The sequence below is a fragment of the Marmota monax genome, unplaced genomic scaffold (assembly GCF_021218885.2).
Source record: "Marmota monax isolate L192 unplaced genomic scaffold, Marmota_monax_Labrador192_F-V1.1 WCK01_AAM20220418_F8-fsc00043, whole genome shotgun sequence".
NCBI lineage: Eukaryota > Metazoa > Chordata > Mammalia > Rodentia > Sciuridae > Marmota > Marmota monax.
The window spans coordinates 13,009,792-13,034,188 of record NW_026691982.1 but is presented as its reverse complement, the minus strand read 5'-3'; the positions used below and the strand labels follow the sequence as shown (position 1 = coordinate 13,034,188).

Here is a 24,397-nt window from a genome sequence, read left to right as displayed (position 1 = left end):
TGATGTTTCACCAGGGTTTCCAGGTGGTGACAGTTAATTATGCACATAACATTCACAATTAATGTGTTGATTGTAACTTGTGTATGGTTCTAGGGTAGCTTCTAATCTCTGGGGTAAATACTGAAGCTTGGTCTTTTGCTTTTCGGTCATGAGAAGAGCAGTGTTGCTCCACCAAGTACTCCCACCATGACATCCTGTCTTACCACAGCATAAAAACTATGGGTCTGCCTAGTCAAGGACTGGAACCTCAAAAACTATGAGCCAAAATAAAATTTTCTCCTTGTGTTAAAACAAAAGGACTCAAGTTTAGTGCATTGTTTAAGCTATGGAATTTTCTACACCACAACATGGGACATGCCATTTGACAGAATGTGCCATTTGAAATTGGGATTGTCCTAGAAACCACAGGATTTACAGGTGTTCTATCTGTATTCAACCATCAACACAGTATAGGTGGTATGTTTGTTCCCTAGGGATGTGGGATTTTTCTGAATTATCACTATAAGCAAGCTGCACTGCTGTAGATAAAATATTTTAAAATTACAGTTGGCCTTACATATCTGTGGGTGCTACAACCCCAGATAAAACAAACCACAGATCAAAAATATTTGGAAAAACAATTTAGTCTGCAGTAAACATGTACAGTTTTTTTTGTTATGATTCCTTAGACAATACAGTATAACTATTTTCATAACATATACATTGTATTAGGTATCTTTAGTAATCTAGACATGATTTAAACTCTATAAGGGGATGTATGTAGATTTTATGCATATCCTATGCCATTTTATATAAAGGACTGGAGCATCCTCAGAGTTTGGTATCTGCAGGGGGGTCTTGGAACTGATGTCTCATGGATAACAAGATATGAATGTATTTGGTGACTATGCAAATAATAGAAATAATGTCTTTTATAATTTTTTTGTTTTTTCTTTTATTTATATTTCCTGTGGAACAGAAGGAGGATAAGGTAAGGCAAGTGAGGCAGACAGAGTGTGAAATTTAAGTAGGCACTGCTCTCAGTCCTAGTCTAGCATGTGCATGGCCCCTAGAGTGGATGCCTCCTTAAATTCCCACAAGACACCTCTTATTGCAGAATGATTAACTATATAGTCATTTTTTGAGCATGAATGTCCTTATTTTTTGGCAGCTTTGCATTTTTTCAGTTGCAACAATCCAGGCCTTTTTTCCCCAGCACAAATTCTGGTTTTGCTATGGTCCTAACGGTAGGAATACTTGCACCAACTCTCATCTAACTTAGGAACAAAATTTACAGACTCACATATGCATAAAGGAAAAAAAAAACCTTTATGACTAGCACATAGGAAAGATGTTCTTATGAAATTCTTTTTTTGTGGGACAAATATAGAAGACATGATGTAAAACATGCTTTAAAGGACTTCAAAAGATAAAGTAGACTTGGGGGAGTCTAATCTGTCATTTGCAATTATTTTTCACTGGTTGTCTGTGAATCTGGAACGCAGTTTTAACTAACTCTGTCAGGCTGTCTGAGACACAAGACACCTTGTTAACTTAGCACCAGTCATTATCCACTGAGGGAGCATGTAAGCTTAAGTGTTTACATTATAAATGGTGGGTACCCTTGCATAAAACCCATCCTGGGCTAAGGAGGCTGTCAGATCTGAAACACATTTTTCACTAAGATGATAAAATAAACATTTTTGACTAATATATTCTCTTTCTTTCTTTTAAATGATACATTTGCCATCATTTTGTAAGGGGCTGGTTGCTCTACAGGACATAAGAGCCGGCTGCCACAAGGAAACATGAGCCACTAAGAACCGATCAACTACTGATAATCTGATATTGATCAACATGGAGTTAGAAATTTGGGGATTTTTAAATAACTTTAAATCTTTGATTTAAAAAAGTAGAAAATGAAATCACAACTGAGCATATATAAACAATGAAATAAAGAATTTATAATTTTTTAGGAATTCTATAGGGATGGTCTTTTAAACCCAATTTCAGTTGTTATTTATCATCCCCATCATTATCAATTGGGATTTTTCTTCCTACCAGGATAAAGTGAAAATTCCATTTTGAGGGGCTGGGGATGTAGCTCAAGTAGTAGCGCGCTCACCAGGTATGCGCAAGGCATTGGGTTCTATCCTCAACACCACATAAAAAATAAAATAAATTAAATATATTGTGTCCACCTAAAACTAAAAAAAATAAATAAATATTAAAAAAAAGAAAATTGATTTTGAACCAAAATTTTGAGGGGGGAAGGGTGAGAAGTTGTCTACAGATTGTATGCACTTGGCTTTCACTCTGGCTTTCTGGAACTTTGGAGAAGTTTTCTGGACTGCTCAAAGCAAACAGATAATGTGAAAATGAGCAGAGCTTTACCCTAGGACAAAATATTCAGGATGAGATAAAGCTCTGAAGGTACTTCAGTGAAGAACTTTTTTTAAAAAAATGTGACAGTAAGCCAGGTATTGTGGTGCACACTGTAATCCCAGAGATTATGGATGCTGACCCAGAGGATGGAAAGTTTGATTCTTTCATTAGTTCACAGAAGACTCAATGCCCTCCCCATTTAGACACTGATTTATAGGAATCAGGCAGTATCTGGCTCCTGCATAAAGCTGCTGACTCATTCAGATGAGAAGCGGACAAGCTTGTCTTAGCAGGCTCTCCCTGCAGTCTACTTTCCTGGGTAATCTTCTCATCCCACTCCCAAATCCACCAAGCTTTACTTCTGTAGAAGGGTCAATTCTCAAAGGGCTGGTCTTGGGTTGATTCCTCATTCTGCACCCTATTCCACTGAGACCAGAGAGGCAGGTCTGTCTCTGGGCACTGTGATTCAGGGCTTGTCCAGGCACATCTGAGGCCTCCTTTTCACAGCCCCCTTTCTAACCACTGATTCCCCACCACTATCCATATTAGTTTCTCAAGGTTAAAAACACTTCCCTGTTAAACCCCCTTCGTTTCCTCCCTACCTACCCCTGTAAAGTAGACAATGAACCTAATACACACGTTCTTTTCTGCAGATGGGAACACAGAAGCTTAATAAGGTTAAGCTTTGGTCCTGGACAAGAACTTGGACCCTGAATCCAAATCTAGTGTGACTGCCATTCGTTTAGAGGGGGCTAGGGCTGTCTGAAGAGTTTCTCATGTTTTCCCAAACTAGCACCATCATTCTTCCATTTCAATTCCTAAGATCAGAATTTCCTATAGCCTTCCATCCCACAGCCCCACCTCTTTTCCTTTCTGTATAGTTGCTTGAAATTTTGGGAGATTCTAATTGATATTGTAATTCATTATAATTTTACGAGTCAAAATAGATTAGTCACGAATAGTTAATTCACTCAATTGCACACAATAACACGTGTAGTCTTAAACCATCTGTGAGAATGGATTCAAGATTGGCCAGACTGATTCGACTGCGTGCTATCTCTTGTGGATTCTTCCACAGGTTTTGGCAGTGAGTCATCCTGGAGAAGTAATCAAGAACTCACCTTGCTGCGACCTGTGTATTCCCTTCTTGCTCCTGGAAAAATTCAAATTTGTAAAGATTCTTCCCGCCTGGTTCAAGTCACCTAAGGCGGGATAAGTCCTATCTGTTCCTTACTTCAGACACACGGGGGCGCACGACCGCAGCGGCTGCGGAGAAGGTAGCGGGGCGACGCTCTTGCGAGGACGTACTCACGTCCTGAAGGCCTTTCGCCCTGATCCGGAAGCTAGGGCGTCGCATGGTGCGGCGTGGGCCGCTGCCTTGGAAACGAGGAGTAGTGCGCTCCCCACTGGAGCTGCGGCGCCCTAGCTACGGCCCTGGTCTGGGGGAAGAGGTTACTAAGAGTGCACGATGCTGTGTGCCCGAAGACTGGGCAGCCTAGCAGCCGGACTAGCGGCCCTGCGGCCGGGGCGAGCCGCTCGGGGCAGTCTCGGAGCCGGGATTCAGGCTCGAAGGGTCAGCACCAGCTGGTCCCCGGTGGGCGCCGCATTCAATGTCAAACCGCAGGGCCGCCGCCTGGACTTGTTCAGCGAGCGCCGGGTGAGCGGCGTGGGAGGGGGCTCCCCAAGTCCGCACGACCAGCAGCGTTCCGGACTAGGTCATTCGGGTCTTGGAGGAACTGGATAGCAAAACGTTGCACTGTGGGGTGTCTTTTGCCCTCTTGGTAACCTTGCTTGCTACCTCTTTGAGGGTCCTATTTAAAGGAGGATTGGCGGGGCAGTCTTTAGTGGCCCCTCCCTAAGTTGTGGGGTCCTGGAGCTGCGTCTGCGTGAGCAGCCTGTTACCACTGAATTTAAAATAGTCGGTTCTGGCGGTAGCAGTGAATTTGGTCTGCTGGTCCCGCCCTCTCCCCATACTCAGCCCCACCCCTGCTAAAGTTTGTTTTTGCTTCTAACCTACAGTAGTGCCTTATGAGGCTTTGCCCTGTAAGTTCACAGGTGATATCAGGTTGCCGTTTTTGCAGGGTCACACTTGTTTTCGGCCGCGTAAATTGTAATCCCATTGACCCCTAACTTCCATTACCCATTCATTTATCATTTCAAAGCTGTGTTCTTATATATATATATATATATATATATATATATTCTTTTAAAACACAGAACTCCTTTGAGACGAGCCTGATTTCTAGAGTTCTGTGGTTAGAGTTGATCACACTGATTTACCCTAGGAAGTCATTAAACTGGGTGGTTTTGGTTCTTATTTCTGTCTCCATTCTGCCTATCATGGTGTCTGACATTCAGCAGGTACTCCTGAATGAATGAATGAATGAATGAACGAACAAACCAATAAACGAATGAAAAGTCAAAGAAAGTCAAGCTTGAAAAGGACTTGTTTGATTCCTGTTTTACTTTGCATGTATAGATTTTGTTCATTTAGATTAAGGATCAGTTTTGTTTTTGCCTTTCAAAATTTCTTCGTTGTACTGTTGCCTTCCTTATAAATAGGAATCTAGGATATGTTTGCAGTGAACTTACTTGTATGTTTGTTTCTATCTTGTCCCCTTCATTAACTTTAAAATTCTTTTTGCATGATATTTCATATGGGTACATAATGTTGGTATTAGTTGGTTTGAGGAGAACTACCTATAATTACTGAATAGAAAGATGGAATGATAAGCTTCGTTTTGAATGGATGATATATATAGCTAGTTTTAGCTTTTTTTCTTTTGTGCGTTATGTACTGATAACATATTTTCTTTTGCCTCAAAAAAAAGTTTGTGTAGTTTTTATGATTACCTTGTCAGGTATTCCAAGATTTAGAATTCTTGAGAGCAATCTGGAAGATTGTACAGGAAAGCTTATTCTTTAATCAAATTAGATCACTGTAAATAATTAAATTTTTTTTGTTCCCATTCTACTCTGCCTCCAAATGTATTTTATTCGTTTTCTTCAATTTTTTTCATATTCTTGAAGAGAGTTTAACAACTTCATTCATCTCTTTTTGTGCAGACAGTGGGCTTTATCAGACTTGTAAGTTTTACAGTTGGTGTTTCCAAAAAATCTCCATGATATTAATCTATAAAGTTAAGCATCTGCTCCATTTGCTTGTTTCCTTCACTGAGTTCCCCTATGTGTTAGACATGCTATTGGGCATCTCATTAAAAAAATGAAGGTCAGAGTTCCTGTCTCTAGGAGCTCATCTTCTCAGAAGAGAAGACTTTCAGATATATAAATTGCAGTAAATTGGAAAAAATGTGGACTTTGCAGATGTAAAGAACAGGTACAAGTTCTGGCTTTCCCACCATCAATGAGTGGTCTCAGCATGTTTTTGCTAACCTAAAACATATTTGGGTATCTAAAAGGATAGTCATACTTCCTGCTCTAGGATTATGTGATTTAGATGAGAGACCCTACATAAAGTACATGGCACACTTCATGACATGTAATTGATGCATACTAACTGTTTGTTTTTTTCCCCTCCCTTCCTGAGAGTGTTAACTAGAATGTTTGAACTGGTATAAGAGAGTGGTCATTCCCAATATATTAGTGATTTTTGTCTTTTTAAAATACTGAAATGTCTTTGGAAAGTATAAATTTTGCTGCCAGTTTTAGTTTGTGATTTAGTTTAATGTGTTCATTAAGTTTTTCTGAATATTTACGTGCTTTATAATTAATTCATCCTCCCTATTTTATAATTGTAGAATAATTGATATTCTGTACTGAGACCTTACTCTATGCTAGGCATGATCATAAATACTTTACATATACTTTGTAATTCAGCATCCATATGCCTATTGTGAGAATAGGTACTGTCATCCTCATTGTACCTGATGAAGACATTGAAGTCTAGGATAAGAAATAACTTGGTCAAAGTTACAAGCTAATAATGATTATCACTAACATCAGGTAAGTGCTTTCAGTGTGCCAGGCACTGTTATAGTATTGTTTACAAGTATTATTTTGTTTAATTGTCCTGATTTGAAGCTACAGTGGTGACAGAACTGAATTGAACCCATATCATTCTATTTTTGTTTTTTATGAAAATTGAAGAAAAGTTAAATACTTAACATCTTCAGTCTAATCTTTGTGGAGTGACACAGGTAATGTGATGTGATAGCCACAGTGACAGGTATCATGATATACCAATGAAAACCAGGATTCCCTTCATGAAAAATGTATTTTTAGTTAATAAAAACCAATCATAACTTTGGTTTAAACTATACTTATTGTTTGGATTTAAGGGTCTTTTTGGAGTTCCTGAGCTCAGTGCACCAGAGGGGTTTTATATTGCACAAGAAGAAGCCTTGAGAAAGACAGAGTTGCTGGTGGAGCGCGCATGTTCTACCCCTCCTGGGCCCCAGACCGTGCTCATCTTTGACGAGCTCTCTGATGCTTTGTGTAGAGTGGCTGACTTGGTAAGACACTTTGTCTAAGACTTGAGACTATCTCTTTTTCAAATGATTAACATTTAAATAAAGTTTGTCCTTTGTTTTTTTAAGATTAATATTAGACTGAGCTTAAAAATGCCTGAAATTATTTGACCTCTGTTGGGTATAAGTTATGTTGAAGTATGACAATGGGAATGGGGAAAATATATAGGAAAGGTGATATTTATAATCTACCATGTATATATGTAATAAAATATTCATGTAATATGTAATAAAAGAATGATTACTAATACAGCAAAGATTTTTTTTTTAACAAAGGTCCCTTATTCATGAAAGCTTGTATCAAAATTCTAATGGAATCTTTTTTTGTACATTTATAACATAAGTCCCCTTTTTCATAAGAGGAATAAAATTTTTTTATAAACCTTTCAGTATTGCCTTTTCTGATGTCAAACCAATTATTTTTAATTACATTTTAAAATTGAAATAGAATTACCACTAGATCTTTTCATCAACTGAGAAACCCAGTGCTGAGAAAAGTGTGATTTTCTCTCAGCCCCAAAACGTCAGCTCTTGCTTAGTGAAGGTGATTAGTGGTACACATAATCTAAATTTATGATCATTCATGATTCAGTCTATGTGATATTTAACTATATACCTCTTTCCTCACATTCACTCAATGCTGAGCTGAATACTATACTATGAATACAGTTATGAACACAACAGACACAATCTCTGGCTAAATGGAGCTTATATTCTGGTGTTTCCTTGTTTTCAGATCTTACTAGGTAGACAGTAGGCCCAGGTGATAGCTTTACCTGGATAGCTTTACCTCTCAGCATATCTCCACCCACCCCTCATCCTTACCGATGGCAACCCCTAATCTGTTCTCCATCCCATTTCTAGAATGGCATGTAAATGGAACCCAGTATACCTTTTGAGACTATCTTCTTTCACTCAGCATACTTCCTCATTTTTTGGTTATTTTTCTTTTTTAGAAAATTTCTTTCCTCCTCTACATTTGAATTGAGCAGTAACACATTTCAGATGATTATATACCACTATAATAGTCATAGTTTTAAGAAAATTGATAAATTATCATATTTTAAAGGATCTTCCTCAGGAATGAAATTTGGGGCTCTGAGTAGTCAGTTCTCAGTTCAGTTATACTGGGTTTTCTTCATCTCCCTCTGGTACATGCATAGGACATGTTTCTTTGATGCTGGAGAAGCTGTGGAGATGCACTGCCAGAGGAGCCTTATCCATCTAATTGTTTCATTGAAATCTGAAAAGGAAAATGTATGTTATAGATTTTACTTATATATATCGTCAAAGGTTGGCTTTGGTAGTCAGAATCCTGGAATTCACTGTTTATTTTTTGTCATAGTCTCCATCTTAATTAAGCCGTGTTCTAGAATTTTACTCTACATTTTTGTTTTTGCTTTTTACTAAAAGATTTTGAAATTTCTGCCCTATATCTTGTCCTGTCTTGAATTTTAAAAAAAAATATTTGTAATGTATAATAGTACCTCATTTTAAAAACTTTTAAAATCTAGAACATGATTTATATGCATAAATCTTAGTCAAATAATTCAAAGACTGTTTTTCCTTTTTAAATTTTTAAGATGTTACTACTTATATGATCAATATCATTGTAGTAAGGCAATAGTTTTATAAATTCTCAGCAAATGGTCATTTTGTTATTCTTTTTTTAAAACAGTTTTTATGTAATAGAATTCTTTTCCTCAACACTGTTATAAATAGACTTTTAAAATGTGTGCTAGAGTTTTGATTTTTAATATTGTAACTTCTGCAACATGTAGATTTTTAATTTATAAAATATGTTGTAAATTTTACATAGCTTATTTTTCAAGTGCTTTAGTATAAAATATTATTTTATTGTTCCCTGTTGTTACAAAAGATGTATCAAACTATGGATTTAAATGTTTCTGCATTAAAAGTTATTTGATAATAAAATTAGGAAATTTTACTTTGTGGTGATTTTATTTCATGTTAGAGCCATGCACGTCATTTTGGAGAATAAAGAAAGTATGTAATATTTTGTAGTTTCCGTGCATTTCATTTTCTATTGCAATGACTGTAGTTATCATGAAAACTCAAATCTAGTTTTACATGATTTCATTTTTTAAAAAAAATTTGTGCTCATTTTAACTCTAGTGATTAACATAGCAGCAGCAGTTGTCATTGCATGCCATATTAAATGGGGTCAGGAATTCATATTTTACTAAAAGAGCTATAAAGAGAATGTGTCTTTGTTTTCTGCACAAAGACTAGAATGTGGTTGTTGGTTTTAAGATTATACTATGTGTTGAATATTTTAAAAAGCACCTCTCAGTTATTCTCTGGGGCCAGGTTAACACATGAGAACCATATTGCAAACAGTTTTAGTTACAAAGTTTTAGCATATTTGAAACCAGGGTCTGTTCTTTTGAACTATAGGATTAGGAAGAATTTGTTTGGTGTTCATTTGAGAGAAAAACTTCACTAAAATCAAGTTCATGGAAATATTTTCTTTGGAATGAAACAAACTTGGTTCCAAGGAATAACAGAATTAATAAATGTCTAGAAAGAAGCTGCTTTGCCATTCTAGTTGAGGGAAAATTCAGTAATGGAAATGCACAGGTTGAGCCAAATGGCACATTTTGAAACAGGTTTTCATTTTCACTCTCAGATCTTGGAAGCCAGGGATCTGTCACATTCGCTTTTGGTTTTGTCTTTTTTCCTTTATTAGGCTGATTTTGTGAAAATTGCACACCCTGAGCCAGCATTCAGAGAGGCTGCGGAAGAAACCTGTAGAAGTATTGGCACCATGGTAGAAAAGTATGTGCTGTCTTCTCCACTCCGGTGCTGGGAGATACGGTTTCATGGATTTGCGCTTCAGGCAATTTTGTGCATAGTGCTTGTCTGGGTTCTACGGGGTGGGAAGTGATGTGTGAGTGTGTGACCACTGGGCAACTGTCCAGAAGGTTGGAGAAAGGGAGGGCTCTGGGAGCAGGTTCACCTCCCAGTCAGTGACTTTGGCTAGTTACTTATCTCCCCTCAGTTCCTTTCCTTTTCTGTAAATGGGGTAATGAAGTCAATCCTTCCTTTTAGGCTTGCTGTGAGGATTGGATAAGATAAATGTAAGTGCTTATAAGGTGTCAGGTACATAGCAAACACCCAGTAACTTTCATCATCATTATTGTTTATGTTAAATAAGGGCATTTTAGTATCTTAGTGGCAAATTGGAGTTCCTAGATTATCACATGATTAAATTGCTGTTGCATAAATGGCTAGGGGCCATAGGGTGAGAAGCCAAAATTACATATACACAGTGCCCTTGCAGTCCTGTTGAATTGGGATTAGGAGGGCCTTAAGGGGACTATAAAACTTTGTGGGAGGGCTGAGGCAGGCTGAAAGCTGAGGCTATGATGAAGTGAGTTTTTAAAAAGTGATTTTGAGGTAAATTGAAATGTTTTTAAGCCATTTATGAGCACTCTAAAGTGCTTGTTAAAATAACTTAAATGTGGACAGTGCTATATTCCAAAGCACTTAGGTGCAAGATACCATGTCAGATGTGTATAAAGCTAAGCTTGCCTGACATGAATTTACTTAGGACAGGAAAACAGGGCCCAGGCAACATTGTTAAGACTGTTTCATAAAGCAAAAATTGGGGGTTGGGGTACTTTCTCCATTGAGATGAAAGTTGGATGGTAGACTCTTTCCTCCTGAGCTTTGGCTAAGAGCAGGCTGGCTACATGGGCAGTGGTTTATTAGTATGAGTAGTGTACTCAGGTACACACATGATCTCACTTAATCCTTACAATAACCTAAGATCTAAATAATTTGCCCAAGGTCACAGACCAGTAGTAGGGACTGATCTGCATCTGGATGTGGCAGTAAAGCTTAGGTCCTATGCTTTCCTTTCCAGTATAGGTCTGCCACTCCCACCCAGGTGAATACAGGAAGTTTAGGTTCAGAGTGCTGAGTTCAGGACTGGAAAACCTGTCCATTAAGCCTCCTGCCAATCCTTACTCCTTTCCTCTTATTAAAAAAGAGATAGGCATGGGTATTTCTCTCCTTGCTTCTTTTCTATGCTTTTTGGGCCTAACTACTGACTATGGATTTGAACTTACTCTTTTATATTGTAGGACAGTGAATACCTTTGACATTTTACCTAACAGACTGCCTGCTTCTATACTATATAGTTCTGTTACTAATAAGGCTATTCCTGGTCCAAATAAAGGAAAGGGGGGGGGGACTAAATCTACCCCCAACTTTTAACCTCTGGGAATGGATATGTTACAATCTCATATGGTTTCTTTTTTTATATAGCGAGTAAAAAATAAGATTTAAGAAAATCAGTGATTTTTTTTTTCATTTTTAATTTTTTCTAGGTTGAACACAAATGTGGAATTATATCAGAGTTTGCAGAAATTACTATCTGATAAAAAGCTTGTGGATTCCCTTGATGTAGAAACCAGGTACTCATTCCTTTGCATTTGTTATGACTGTGACTCTAGTGGTAAAGCTGAGAGTTTTCCCCTTTGGAGTATCCTCTGCACACATAGCTCCCTGCAATGTTCCTCCCCATATATCTCCATGACTCCTGCAGTTTTTGTAAGACTCTACTCAAATGATAGATCCTCTTCCCACCAGGTCAGGCCCCATTCTCTTATCTTGCTTTATTTTTCTTCAATGCCCTAGTAATTTCCATCAGCATCTTATCCATTTGTTTATTTATCATCATTTTACCTCACTAAATTTGGTTCACTGAGGCAACATGTAGTAGGTATTTCACCAATGAATGAATGAACTATAAACATTTGATAATTACGCTTACCTTTATGCTTAAAGTTCCATAATTGATACCATTGGAAGATATTAGCAAATTGATTTATTTACTGTGGATATCAATATCTTTGAAATGATTTGCTTTTTGGTTCATTAAATTACTTTATTAGCTAGATGCATGGCATCTGCCTGTAATCTCAGCTACTAGGGAGGCTGAGGCAGGAGGATCACAAGTTTGAAGCCACTGTGGGCAGCTTAGTGAGATCCTGTCTCAATAGAAAAAAGAGGATATAGCTCAGTGGTAGTGTGCCACTGGGTTCAATCATCAAAAAAAAAAAAAAAAAATACAGATTAATAAATATGAATCAAAAAGTCAAATTTCTAAGTCAATACATAAGAATATTTGATATATGACCTTGGATATCTCAGTTTTTTGGTCACATTTGTTTATAAAATAAGTATAATATGGTTTGTCATTTATTTGCTCATATTTGGATCATAATGTACAGATTTTTGTTTTTCACCTTATTTGGATCTGCTTATCTTTTTTTGTTTTTTTTTTTTTAAATGGGACACTTATTTCCTTTGGCTCCAAATTTTTCTTTCTCCTGCTTCTTTCTTCTTGTCTCTCTATATGTGGCTATGATTCCCAACTGAAGCCCTATTCCACAGGGACCAGTTGGTAATGGAATCTTGCTACTCCGTGCAGAGTGTGAGTACTATGCAGTATGAGTAGCAAAATGAGCTCAGCGTTTGGTGGCTTATTTTCATCTGACTGGCAGGTATGCCGGTACCTGACCTTGTTTTACTTCATTGATCCTGGTAGCTCCATATACTAGTAAAGTTAGCTGTGTTGTCAGAATATTTGGTTTCATTATAATTTTAGGCTTCAGCATTATATTTGCCTTCATTAGTAAAACAAGTAAAAGTTGAATACCTATTAATGGTGCCAGATTTATACTTTATAAAGTAACAATGAAGAATATTAAAAATAAGATTATTCAATCTGATTTTTTTAAAAAAATATTTTTTAGATGTTGATGGACCTTTATTTTATTCATTTATTTATATGTAGTGCTGATAATTGAACCCAGTGCCTCACACATGCTAGGCAGGCATTCTACCACTGAGCCCCAGCCCCAGCCCCTTCAATCTGATTTTTACTGAGGTGTCAATCAGTTTAATTGCAGACTATCAGACCGTCTTACATGCAAAGGACTTTTACTTATAGGATATATTCTATATTTCTAGATGTTACTAAAAAATGCTGATAGGAACTTTCAAATAACAAAATGACAAATACATTGGGAAGAATAAGCTACATGGAATATCAGTATAAAAAGGAAAAGCTTTGAAAGTGGGAGAAGGCTAGAATTTGAATAATTAATGAAATATCATGACACTTGCACATCAATCAGATGTGTTAGCTGGCAACCAGAAAGAACTACATCCTAGTTTTTATGCATTGTAAAGTATAAGTATAATGGCTAAAACAGAGATTTATTGATTTAATAAAGTATCTTGTCATGATAAGTTAATGTATAGAAAGAATTATTCGAATTGAGTAGTTCATTATCTTACTAGATCCATTCCATGAAATATTAATTCTATCAGATATTCAGAACTTTTCTTAGAAGGGTTTTCTTGGTCCATAAGTTTGAGAATCTGACATTTGTTTCCCCATTGGAGAATTTTAATACTTTAGAGTCTCTGAGAACCCAACCACAAAGAAACTTGTTTAACTTGGGACTTTCCAAAACCATATAGTCTGTATGCAAAAAACATAGAAACTCACTTTCCAGACATGGAGGGAAAACCCCAGCCACAATAGCAACAAAAGCTATAATTTACTTTGGAATTAACTCCCAAGGTCTGTGCAGAACCTGAACCTGGCATGGGTGCTTGTGCATGGACCCCTCCTTGTTCCCCAGTATGAGAAACAACTGGGAGAAATGTTCTTAGATAAGAAGGAAGAAAGTTTAATATTGTTCTCTACTGACCTGTAAGTTTAGTGCTCTTGTTTCTATATCTAAAAGAGACTTCATTGTTTTTGTTACTTAAATTATTTTGAAGTCTTAGAGAATAAATATGAAAGCATAGGTAAAAAAAATTACTTAGAAGAGCATTATACATAAGCAAGTCAATAGTCTATTAGATCAATGAAAAGCAAAATTTCAGACACGTGTAAGACTATATTTGGTATATGATAGAGGTGCCATTGCATATTAGTGTGAAAAACTTGGTTTTCAGTAAATGAATAAGCATTTTGGGGAGGAACAGTAGATTGATTAAAGATTAAATATTTTTAGAAGAAATCACAAAAGCATTGTTAATCCTGGGATGTGGAAGATCTTTCTTGGTATGATACGGAAGAGAGAAGACTGATGGATTTAATTACATAAAAATTGCAGATTTGGTGTGGCAGAACTGCATTTAAAGTTAAAATACACAATGAGACAAATGTTACTTACATGACAAAGGGTTAATTGCATTTAATTATGTTGAGACCTTACAAATTACTTGGTGATAAAAAGCAAGAAAGCCAGCCATCTTATAGAAAAATGAGCAAAAAATTCTTTTGAGACTTTCATTTCACAAAATAAGGGATAGCAACACATGGTAAAAAATGTCTAGAGCATGGAGATGTAGCTGTGGGATTAGACTGTCAGAGTCGGGTATTGACTCAGTAGTTCTCTAAGCCTTAGTTTTATCCTTCCTTGGACAGGAATAAAAAAGCATGTCATAAGATTACAGTGAAGTTTAAACGAAATAATTCACGTAAGTGCTATGTTCAGTACATGGCATCCAAAAAATGGGATCTGCCATCATTGAAGAAAGGCAGAATAAAGCAAAAAGCCCATCAGTCAACAAAGTTGAAACAGAATAAGAATAGTGATGTTAATGGGCTGAGGTACAAGGGTTCCCTCTCTAGTTAAATGTAAACTGATAAGTCTTTAGGAAGGACAATATGGTAATATATGTCAATGTGTGTATTTTTTGATCAGTTTAATTTCTTGGAATTTATCCTAAGGAAACAAACAAAGCTAAAGACACGTACTTAGCAGGAGTGGGAAAAATGGGAACTATTTTTAGTCCATAGAACAAAACACAAATTTTTAAAGTCATCTTTTTGAAGAATGTTTAATATAGGGAGATCTATTCATGTTTGTGATGTGTTTTTAAAGTTTTTTATTAATACATTAAAATTATACATAATAGTGGGATTCACTGTGACATGTCCATTCATGCACATAACATAATTTTGTTAATTTTAATTCCCCAGGATCTCCTGTTTCCCTAACCTGCTACCTCCCCCTTATCTCCTTCCTCTAGTCTCCTGACATTCTTTATATTTTCATGAGATCCCACCCCCTTTTTTGTTTATTTTCTCCTCTAGCTTCCACATATGAGAGAAAACATATGACCCTTGACTCTCTAAGTCTGGCTTATTTTGCTTGACCCTCTCAAGTTCTGTTCATTTTCCTGCAAATGACATAATTTCATTCTTTGTGATATAATTTTACAAGAAAAAGACAAATACAAACGCGCGCGCGCGCGTGTGTGTGTGTGTGTGTGTGTGTGTATGGGTCTCAATTATTCTAAATAAATAATATAGCGTATTGAAAGTAGATTGAGGCTAGGATATGGCTTAGCAGCAAAGTGCTTGCCTTTTATTTGCAAAGTCTTGGGTTTGATCCCCAGTTCCAAAAGAAAGCAGATTGGATGGAAGTACAAGAGTTTTAATAGTGGTTATCATTGGCGGGATTAATGCTTTTAGTACATAATTTCTCATACATTTCTATAATAAAGTAATGTATAATAGAGTAAATTTATCTGATCAATTCCCATTACCAGTTTATCAGCCCTGCTATCTTTCTTCTCTCTTATTAAAACAGAAAATTTATTGTATAGTCTTGAATTTCTATAATATGGGACTCTTGTATCTTAAATTATTGTTGCTTAAAGTTAATAAATTCAGGTTATATTGTCCTAGAAAAAACCAACAGAAAATTACTTAGAGAGGGCTAGGTTCTTAGGTGGACTGTTTAGAAAGAGAGAGGAAGGTGGGCTTGAGTGAAGCACTCTTACATTATTTAAGAAAGAATATAAGTGACTACATTATTAGTTTTTAGAATTTCAGAGGAACTTTAATTCTGATTATTTAAAATATCTCAGACACATTAATCAGGAAGATAAATATATCTCTTTTGAGGCAGCCAAAAGAGTATATCAAATATTTAGCTGGCCTATCTCCAGAAAAAAAGCATTAAAAAATATATTGTTGACAGAAAAAGGCATTACAATTGAAATCCGTTCCAAACAAAAAGCAGGATTAGAAAGAAAGAAAACAGTTTTCCTCAGCCAAGAAACTTGGCTTCCGGCATAGCATCAAAGAATTGAACATTCGAAGTAGCTGCTACTATTTGGAAGAAAAACCGAAAATCTCATGCGAAGGGCCTTTGAAAAATCATCCAAGTATAAACTGTTTTATGTTTTTAATTTTGGGGATTTGGATGAAGTTGAAATAAATAAGTAATTATGATGGTGACTTTAACAGGTTTGCACTGAATAAGGGAATAAGCTCTTACATGACAAGCTAATGATACTTATCAGTCAGCTAGATGTTTTTTCTGACTTCTGAGATATTAAGCTCCTTGTTTAAAACAGATAAATTATGTGTGTGCTTGTATGTGTGTTGAAACAACTTTTGGCAATAGGTTTTAAAAGGGTTGATTCAACGATGACAATAACAACAAAAAACCCACTGATTTTTGCTAATAAATTTTATTAATGATTATAACCTGGACTCTTTTATATTAGGCGAGTGGCTGAACTATTTATGTTTGATTTTGAAATCAGCGGGATCCATCTAGATGAAGAAAAGGTAAATCTTTCCTCTGTATTTGATACCTCTTGTTTTACTAGCATTTATAGTTGACATCTTTGTTTCAGAGTGCTTATTTAGTGCTTGAATATTTATATTACAGAAACGCTCAGGTCAGCGGGGCTGGGGTTGTGGCTCAATGGTAGAGTGCTTGCTTTGCACGAGTGAGGCTCTGGGTTCGATCCTCAGCACCACATAAATAAATAAATATTTTTAAAAATGCTCAGGTCATTGTTATGGAATTCTCCCATAGGCTGTGTTTGAATGTAGTGCTCTCTGGAAGCTGGGCTATCACAATTAAAAATGGCTTGAGACAGTTGGGATGCTTGAGATGTCATGGAATTAGGGTAAGATGCGCAGTATCAGAAAAGATCAGCAAGCAAATAGGCTAAATCATTGACAGCCGAAAGTACAGGGGATTTCCTTAAGTGCCTTTATTCACATTGCCCATGTTTTTGACAGATCCACACACTTTTGTTCTGGCAGCAATAAGTGTAGGTCACAGTGTTTACACTGGGATGAAGGGCTTGATACATTGTCCAGACCTCTTGTTTTACAGATGTGGAAACAGGACAAAGTGATTTGTTCAAGTTCTTATCCTTAGTTCCCAGGACTTCTCTTCCTGGCCACTGCTCTTTCTAGAACATGACATCCTAAGAAACTGAGTGCTGCATTTTTTTTCTTTAAAGGTAACAATGTTTTTCCAAATAAATATAGTATAATTAAACCATTTACTTAAGAACAGATTAGTTTATCAGGATGTCTTTGAAAGTAAATGGCAGTCTTGAGGATATACCACTAGCCCTCCATATTCATGGGTTCCACATCTGGATTTAACTAACTACAGATGGGAAATATTCAGAAAAATAATTTCATCTATACTGACATGTATAGACTTTTTTTGTCACTAGCCCCCCCCCCCAATTCAGTGTGTAACTACTTAACATGGCATTTACATTGTATTAGGTGACAGAGATGGTTTAAAGTAAATGGAAAAATATACATAAGTTCTATGCAAATACAATAATACCATTTTATATAACGGTCTTGAGCATCTGTGGACTTCGGTATCGGTGGAGGAAAGGGGAGTATCTTGGAACCTTCCCTTGTGGATGCTGAGGGATGATTGTATATAATATACAATAAATTCTGTCATTTTGATAGGCACTGGGTTTGAATGTTAGTGGGTCCACACACATGTCTGGTGTTTTTATGTAGCTTCAAGGACTTTGCACCTGACTCTTGGTCTGACCCTGAGCTGGGATGTGCTTTCCCATGAGGTCACAGGTCAATGGGTTCTATAAATTCATAAAGTAAACACCTTTGCCCCTCTCCAGACCAGTTATTTATTAGTACTTTTCTATACTAGTGATATATACCATATTCTCTGACTCACTTGGAAGAAAGTTTCAGAGGCAGTTTGCATTTTTTCCCGTTCTAGTACTCTCATATCTTAATTAGTAACCAAGTCAAATTACCTTGACTAGATAATTGCACTGGCCTACAAAGGCTTTGTCTTCCTAATTGTCATTATAATTTATATCACCTGGGCTTTGCTATATTAAAGCATATGTTTCACATCATATCTTCCTGATAACTTTGAGAATGGTACCATTATTTCCGTTTTATTGATAAAAAACTGGTGAACCTAGAGTTTGTGGGAGGCTATTATGTAAAGTCATACAGACTCCTGTAGGCATGCTGTTGCTCTGTCTAATCTACATCTGAACATTAAGAATCTTTTTTTTAAAGCATCAATTTGTTAGATTCTCCCACCGAGAACCTCTCAGTGCTTTCCTTTGTTTAGTGCTCCATTGCAGCTCATCACACCTGTCTTCCGTCTGTGTGTTTGTGTGGTGTGGGGTATGTCCTCCTCCTTGCCAGGTTTGCCTGGCTAAAATCCCCTGGACATTCATCTTCAGGACATATGGTCTGTGTATCAGTTCCCCAGGTGGAATTTTGTATTCATCTTAACTCATTTTACTTGCTTCACTCATATGGCATGTATCCTTATTGCATATAGGCATTTATCTGCCTTTTATTGAAGTTGTTACTATTGCATCACTTATCTCTAAGGCTTATCAAAGACTGAGAGCATACATCATGATTTTTAATGTGTAACAATTTTAGACTTAGTGAAATATCAAATCACTGAGTCATGAATCATTGTAATGCTAGCTAACATTAATTGAATTTGATATCTTCAAAAGGAATATCACTAGTAGAGATCTTTATGGATAATTATAATATTTTATATAATCTTTATAAAAATGCTTTCTGTAACTTGTTGACAAATCATATGTGTTCTGTTTGAGCAATATAAACATTGCTGCTTTATCTAACATGTGTCCTTATGGTATATTACTCTTTCCTAGTAATTAATTCCCTGGGGAACCCATCAGCATTAGAGATGTAAGAAAAATAAATCTGCTAAATTTTGTTACAACTTCCATGTTTGTTCTCAAAGGTACCCCACAAGGATAGGGTATAAGGAACACGTTACATGTTTTAGAAGAGAGAGCATGAAGTAAACCCACCAACATAATCTACAAATATAAAGGCCTATATTCTTTTTTTTTTTGAATCTGAAACTTTATTTTTGAAATTTTTACTGATTATATGAAAATTTTACAAAATTTATTTTTCACTGAATGATTTATTTAATTATATACAGTAAAATTCATAAATGTAATATATATAACTGGATAAATTAAGATAAATCCACCCTCCCATGTAACGAATACCCCAGTCAAGACAAACCTAGGACATTGCCCTTTGGTTCATGGTTCAAAGGACTTGGTTCCCTTTCAGTGTCTTCTATCCAAACCCCTTATCCTCACCTCCCTGTACCCCACATTCAGAAAATCCAGGCAACAACTACTCTGATTTTTAATACTGTATACTAATTTTACCTGTTCTTTACCTTCATGTAAATAGGATAATGTGGTGTTTTGTGTCTGGCTTCTTGTACTGATGGGTTTCAATAGTTCATTATTTATTACTTGGAGTAGTATGTCATTGTAGGAGTGTGCCATAATGTGTTTATTCATTCTCCTACTGAACACTTGGATTATTTTAAGTTTGGGGCTGTTGTTAACATTCTTGGGCTAACCTCTTGACAGTTGTTTTTAATTTCAAAATATGTACATTTGGAAAGATCTACCCCCTTAGCTGCAGATTCATACTCTAGGTTCTTAGGTTTTGTTTTGTAATCTGAGGATTGAACTGGGGTCTTATGTATGTCAGGTGTTGTGGTTTAGATGTGAGGTGTACCCCAAAAGCTCACATTTGAGTCAATGCAAGAAAGTTTAGAGATGACATGACTGGGTTATGAGTCTTAACCTAATCAGTGCATTAATCTCCTGATAGGGATTAACTGGGTGGTAAATGTAGGCAGGTAGGGTGTAAGGCCTATATTCTTTACAGACTTTTTTTTTCTTTCTTTCTTTGAGATGGGGGTCTCATTGTGTTACCTAGGCTGCCCTCCCACTCCTGAGCTCAAGTGATCCTCCTGCTTTAGCCTCCCAAGTAGCTAAGACTTTAGATGTTCACCTCTGAACCTGACAATTTTGTTTAAATTTTATTTTAAGACCTCATGAATATAGTAAAGTGAATGTAAGTGTATTTTTTACAGTTATTTAATAACAAGTTCATAGAATTTTTAGAGATTTCAAAGTATTGCGTATTTAATTGCCACAGAACAAAGAAATGGTATGTCTAGCAGATTGTTGAAATCAGAACATGAACTCAGTGTTTATTTTTCCTTTTACTAGGTGATACAAATATTTGAAATTATTAATTTTATCACATTTTAGTATTTTTATAGTGAAAGCTTTGGGGAAAATTTTTGAACTACAATGTAGTTTCTAGACATCGTTTTTCTTTTTAGTTATTCTACTAGTTACCATTAGGTGGTGATACATGGCCATACCAGAAACAAAAACAGGCAAAGAAATCTGAGCCAAAAAGCCATTGGATCTCTGAAAACTTATGTTTCTCACAAAGTTTTGAATTTTCTATATTGAAAACTTTGGGTTATTATTACAGAGTTAATTTTTTCAGCTTTTTATCAAACATACATCTGCATCTTAAGTATTTAACTTTTTAAACAATTAGTACTGCTTAATCACTTTTGAAGGTATAAAATATTTACCTTAGAATCTATTAATAGCTATTAGAAGATTAATAGATTTTAGAATCTATTAATAGCTATTGTCCCCTTCCTAGAAATATTTGCAGATAATGGACCTGAAGCCCCCTCATGAGCCTAGTTTAGAAGCCCATCTGGTTCTCTAGTTACAAATAACTGGAACTCCATACCCTGTCCTCTAGTGGACCTGACTAATTATGTGAACTGTAGTTTATCTTTCATCTGAAAACATTTGTGGCAACTCCTTCAATAATGCACATTTCCTCAGGAGATTGTGTTTCATAAAGCTGTGGCTGCAAGATAAAACTTCTATGGTTCTGTTGGTACCATCCACATCCTCACCACTGACAGTCTGAGGGCCTGGCAGGTACAGGGACCATGTGCCATGTGCTGGGTGCATTTGCACAGAGTAGAGGACGCTGCCCTGCTGTGTGAGGCCTCAGTCTAATGGCTTTATTTCTATTGTTCTACAGCAGCCCAAGAGTATGCAAAATCAGAACTTTTATTTTTTTAAAATTTTTTGTAGATGGACAGAATGGTTTTATTTTATTTTATTTTATTCTAAACCAGTGCCTCACTTGTGCTAGGCAAGTGCTCTGCCAAGTGAGCTACAGCCCCAACCCCCAAATCAGAACTTTTAAAGTGGGCTTTCCTCTTGTGTGTGTTCTCTACTCTTCTGTGAAATACTCTATTACTTCCCTTTCCCTCTGCCCTTTATTCTAACCTTTTAAGAGTAAATATATTTTCTAATTCTGCCCTTTAAATATTAGTTTTTCTTAGTCTAAAAATACTTTGTAAGTGCCCCCGTTGAACAGATATTAACCAGCACTCTATTCTCTGGCTCACTTAAGGAAGGCTTTTTTTTGGGTGGGGTGGGGGGACAGAGGAGGATTCTGTATTTTTCACATTATTAATTTCAAGGATTGGTAACATAATTGCATTAGACATAAAATAGAACTCTAGAAGTTGTAAAACTCTTAAAATATACAAACATTATAAAATCAAAGAAAATTTTTTATTGAGATCTTAAATAATTAATCAACATCAAGATATATTTTTTTAATTGATGATTTTACTCTTTAAATTTGTTTGTATGTACAAAAACATCTGCAGGACCTATTTTAATGCATTCAGACATAACAAGAATGTTTTCTTACTTATGTCTCTCAACTCAAATATTCGGTGTCCAGAAACATTGTCATAAATCAATTGCATGATATTTTTATTTCATGTTGTAATACATTGGTGTTAATGAGGTCAAAGTGTTGCCAAGGAAAGTAGAAGTACTCTGACTATACTGATCCTATTTTTTTTAACCATAAAATTTATTTTTATTTTTTTTTTAGTCATACATGACAGCAGAATGTATTTTGACATATAATACATACATGGAATGTACATACATCAATCATATTGTCTATTCTATTCTGCTGCCCTTCCTATCCTCCCTACTCCTCCCCTCCTCTCCCATCCTTTCTCTCTGTCCAATCTAATGTGACACACTTTTTTTTTCTTTTTCTCATCACAATATCATATATGTATTCTGTATAACAATGAGGTTCTCCTTCCATCTTCCGTGCAACTCCCCTTCTCCCTCTTTTTCCCTCCCACCTCTCTTCACTATTTAGTGGTAGTGTTCTTCTCATGCTCTTCCTCCCTATCCCATTTTGAGTCTCCCCCCTTATATCAGAGAAGACATTCGGCATTTGTTTTTTAGGGATTGGCTAACTTCACTTAGCATAATCTGCTCTAATGCCATCCATTTGCCTGCAAATGCCATGATCTTGTTATTTTTTAGTGCTGAGTAATATTCCATTGTGTATAAATACCACATTTTTAAAATCCATTCATCTATTGAAGAGCATCGAGGTTGGTTCCACATTCTAGTTATTGTGAATTGTGCTGCTATAAACATTGAATCAACATCAAGATATTAAATGTTCTTTATCAGCTAGATATATGTTGATTTCCTACCTTTATATATTGTCTATTAAATTAATTGTGAAATATTAATTTAAAATACCCTTAAATAACTTTTATTCCTCCCACATGTAGCGTAAAAGAGCAGTGGACCTTAATGTTAAAATTTTGGATTTGAGTAGTAAATTTCTCATGGGAACCAACTTTCCCAACAAGATTGAGAAGCATCTCTTACCAGATCACATTCACCATAACTTTGTACGTGATGGGGATCTTGTGGTAGTCGATGGTCTGCATGCGGAAGCACCAAATGACTTGGTATGTATTTTTCATTCTCTTTATTGTTTAGGTCCCATCTAGACATACTAAACAATGTATGTTGCTGCTGTATTAACCAAAAATTTGGTGATAAATTAAAATTCTTTATGTTACTAAGTTTTAAACTTTTAACTAATGGGATCATTAATTCCGTAAATGCTTTGAATAATGAAAATGATTTAATTTTTCATGTCTCATAAAAAATTTCCTTCTTCTTTTTTTTTGGGGGGGGGTGGTACCAGAGATTGAATTCAGGGGAACTTAACTACTGAGCCACATCCCCAGCACTTTTTTAAATTTTATTCAGAGACAGGGTCTCACTGAATTGCTTAAGGCCTAGTAAGTTGCTGAGGCTGGCTTTGAACTCACGATCCTCCTGCCTCAGCCTTTTAAGCTGCTGGGGTTACAGGTGTGCACCACCATGCCTGGCTTAAAAAATTCCTTTATTTTAGAAGATGATAAGAAACAACAATGACTGACTTTATAGACTGCTGAGATTTTTAATACATGAAGTCTTTATGTGATTAAAGATGCTTTATGTATAGAGAAATAGCACTGAGTCAAAGTTTGTCCCACCAGACCCTAGCTATAGCTCCAGTCAAGTATTCTGTTGTGACCCATACTATTTTATTGCTCTGAAAGCTTTATTCACCTTGTATAAATCAGTATTTAATTTTGAAAGTGATGATTATAGATAAAGTGGTGAGATTGGGACTATGTTATTGTTGCATAGGACTTTATGTTGTGGATTTTTATATCTTGCACTTTTTAAATATAGGTTCGAGAAGCTGCTTATAGGATTTTTCTTTATCCCAATGCCAGTCAATTGAAATATTTAGAAGAATTGCTAAGCAACAGAGACCTCCTGGCAAAGTTAGTAGGCTATTCTACATTTTCCCACAGGGCTCTCCAAGGAACAATAGCTCAAAAGCCAGGTAAGCCTATTTATCCACCTTTTAAGGACAAAATGGGGTTTTAAATGAAAATGAACTTGAGATATATATATATATATATATATATATATATATATATATATATATATATGTATATATGTATATATATGATATAGCTCAGTACTCACATATGCTAAGCAGGTACCTACCACTGAGCTATCTCCTCAGTCCCAAACTTCTGATTTTAAACAGCTATAAATGAGTGTTTTTTTTTGAATACACTCAGAGAACCGTTTATTGAGATTTTTGACATCTTTTGATGAGAATGATCTTTAAATAGAGCTAATAATTTGGTATATATTCTTTTCAGCTAAGGTTATTTATTTCATGCATGAAATGGGAGTAAATCAAATCCAAAGTTTCATTTGATGATAGTTTACATTCTTTTCATTCTAACTCAATTAATTTCTATATTTGACATAATCAAATTAGTTAGAATTAGGGTGAGAGGATGGACGATTAATATTTTTACTAAGGTCAAAGTTAAATATAAATATAAAAACACATAGTCCCACAAATCTACCTTTCATAGAGAATAGTACTGCATGGGAAGGTTTATGCTAGGTGG

The 24,397-nt window shown here is 35.8% G+C and overlaps 1 protein-coding gene across 4 annotated transcripts in view; it reads left to right on the top strand.

The window, feature by feature from the left end:
- Nucleotides 1–3,681: 3,681 nt before the first annotated feature.
- Nucleotides 3,682–24,397, top strand: part of Mipep (mitochondrial intermediate peptidase) — a 190,796-nt gene continuing 170,080 nt past the window's right edge. For 2 of the 4 annotated variants that reach the window (XM_046447939.1, XM_058580741.1), the window contains exons 1-7: nucleotides 3,683–4,021; nucleotides 6,663–6,836; nucleotides 9,562–9,650; nucleotides 11,207–11,293; nucleotides 16,425–16,488; nucleotides 22,694–22,876; nucleotides 23,655–23,811. In XM_046447939.1, the coding sequence (XP_046303895.1) occupies nucleotides 3,833–4,021; nucleotides 6,663–6,836; nucleotides 9,562–9,650; nucleotides 11,207–11,293; nucleotides 16,425–16,488; nucleotides 22,694–22,876; nucleotides 23,655–23,811 (943 nt within the window). In that variant the 5' untranslated portion in view covers nucleotides 3,683–3,832. Of the gene's footprint in view, nucleotides 4,022–6,662; nucleotides 6,837–9,561; nucleotides 9,651–11,206; nucleotides 11,294–16,424; nucleotides 16,489–22,693; nucleotides 22,877–23,654; nucleotides 23,812–24,397 lie in introns of all 4 variants that reach the window. The other 2 variants (XM_058580735.1, XM_058580731.1) reach the window with 2 other exon arrangements.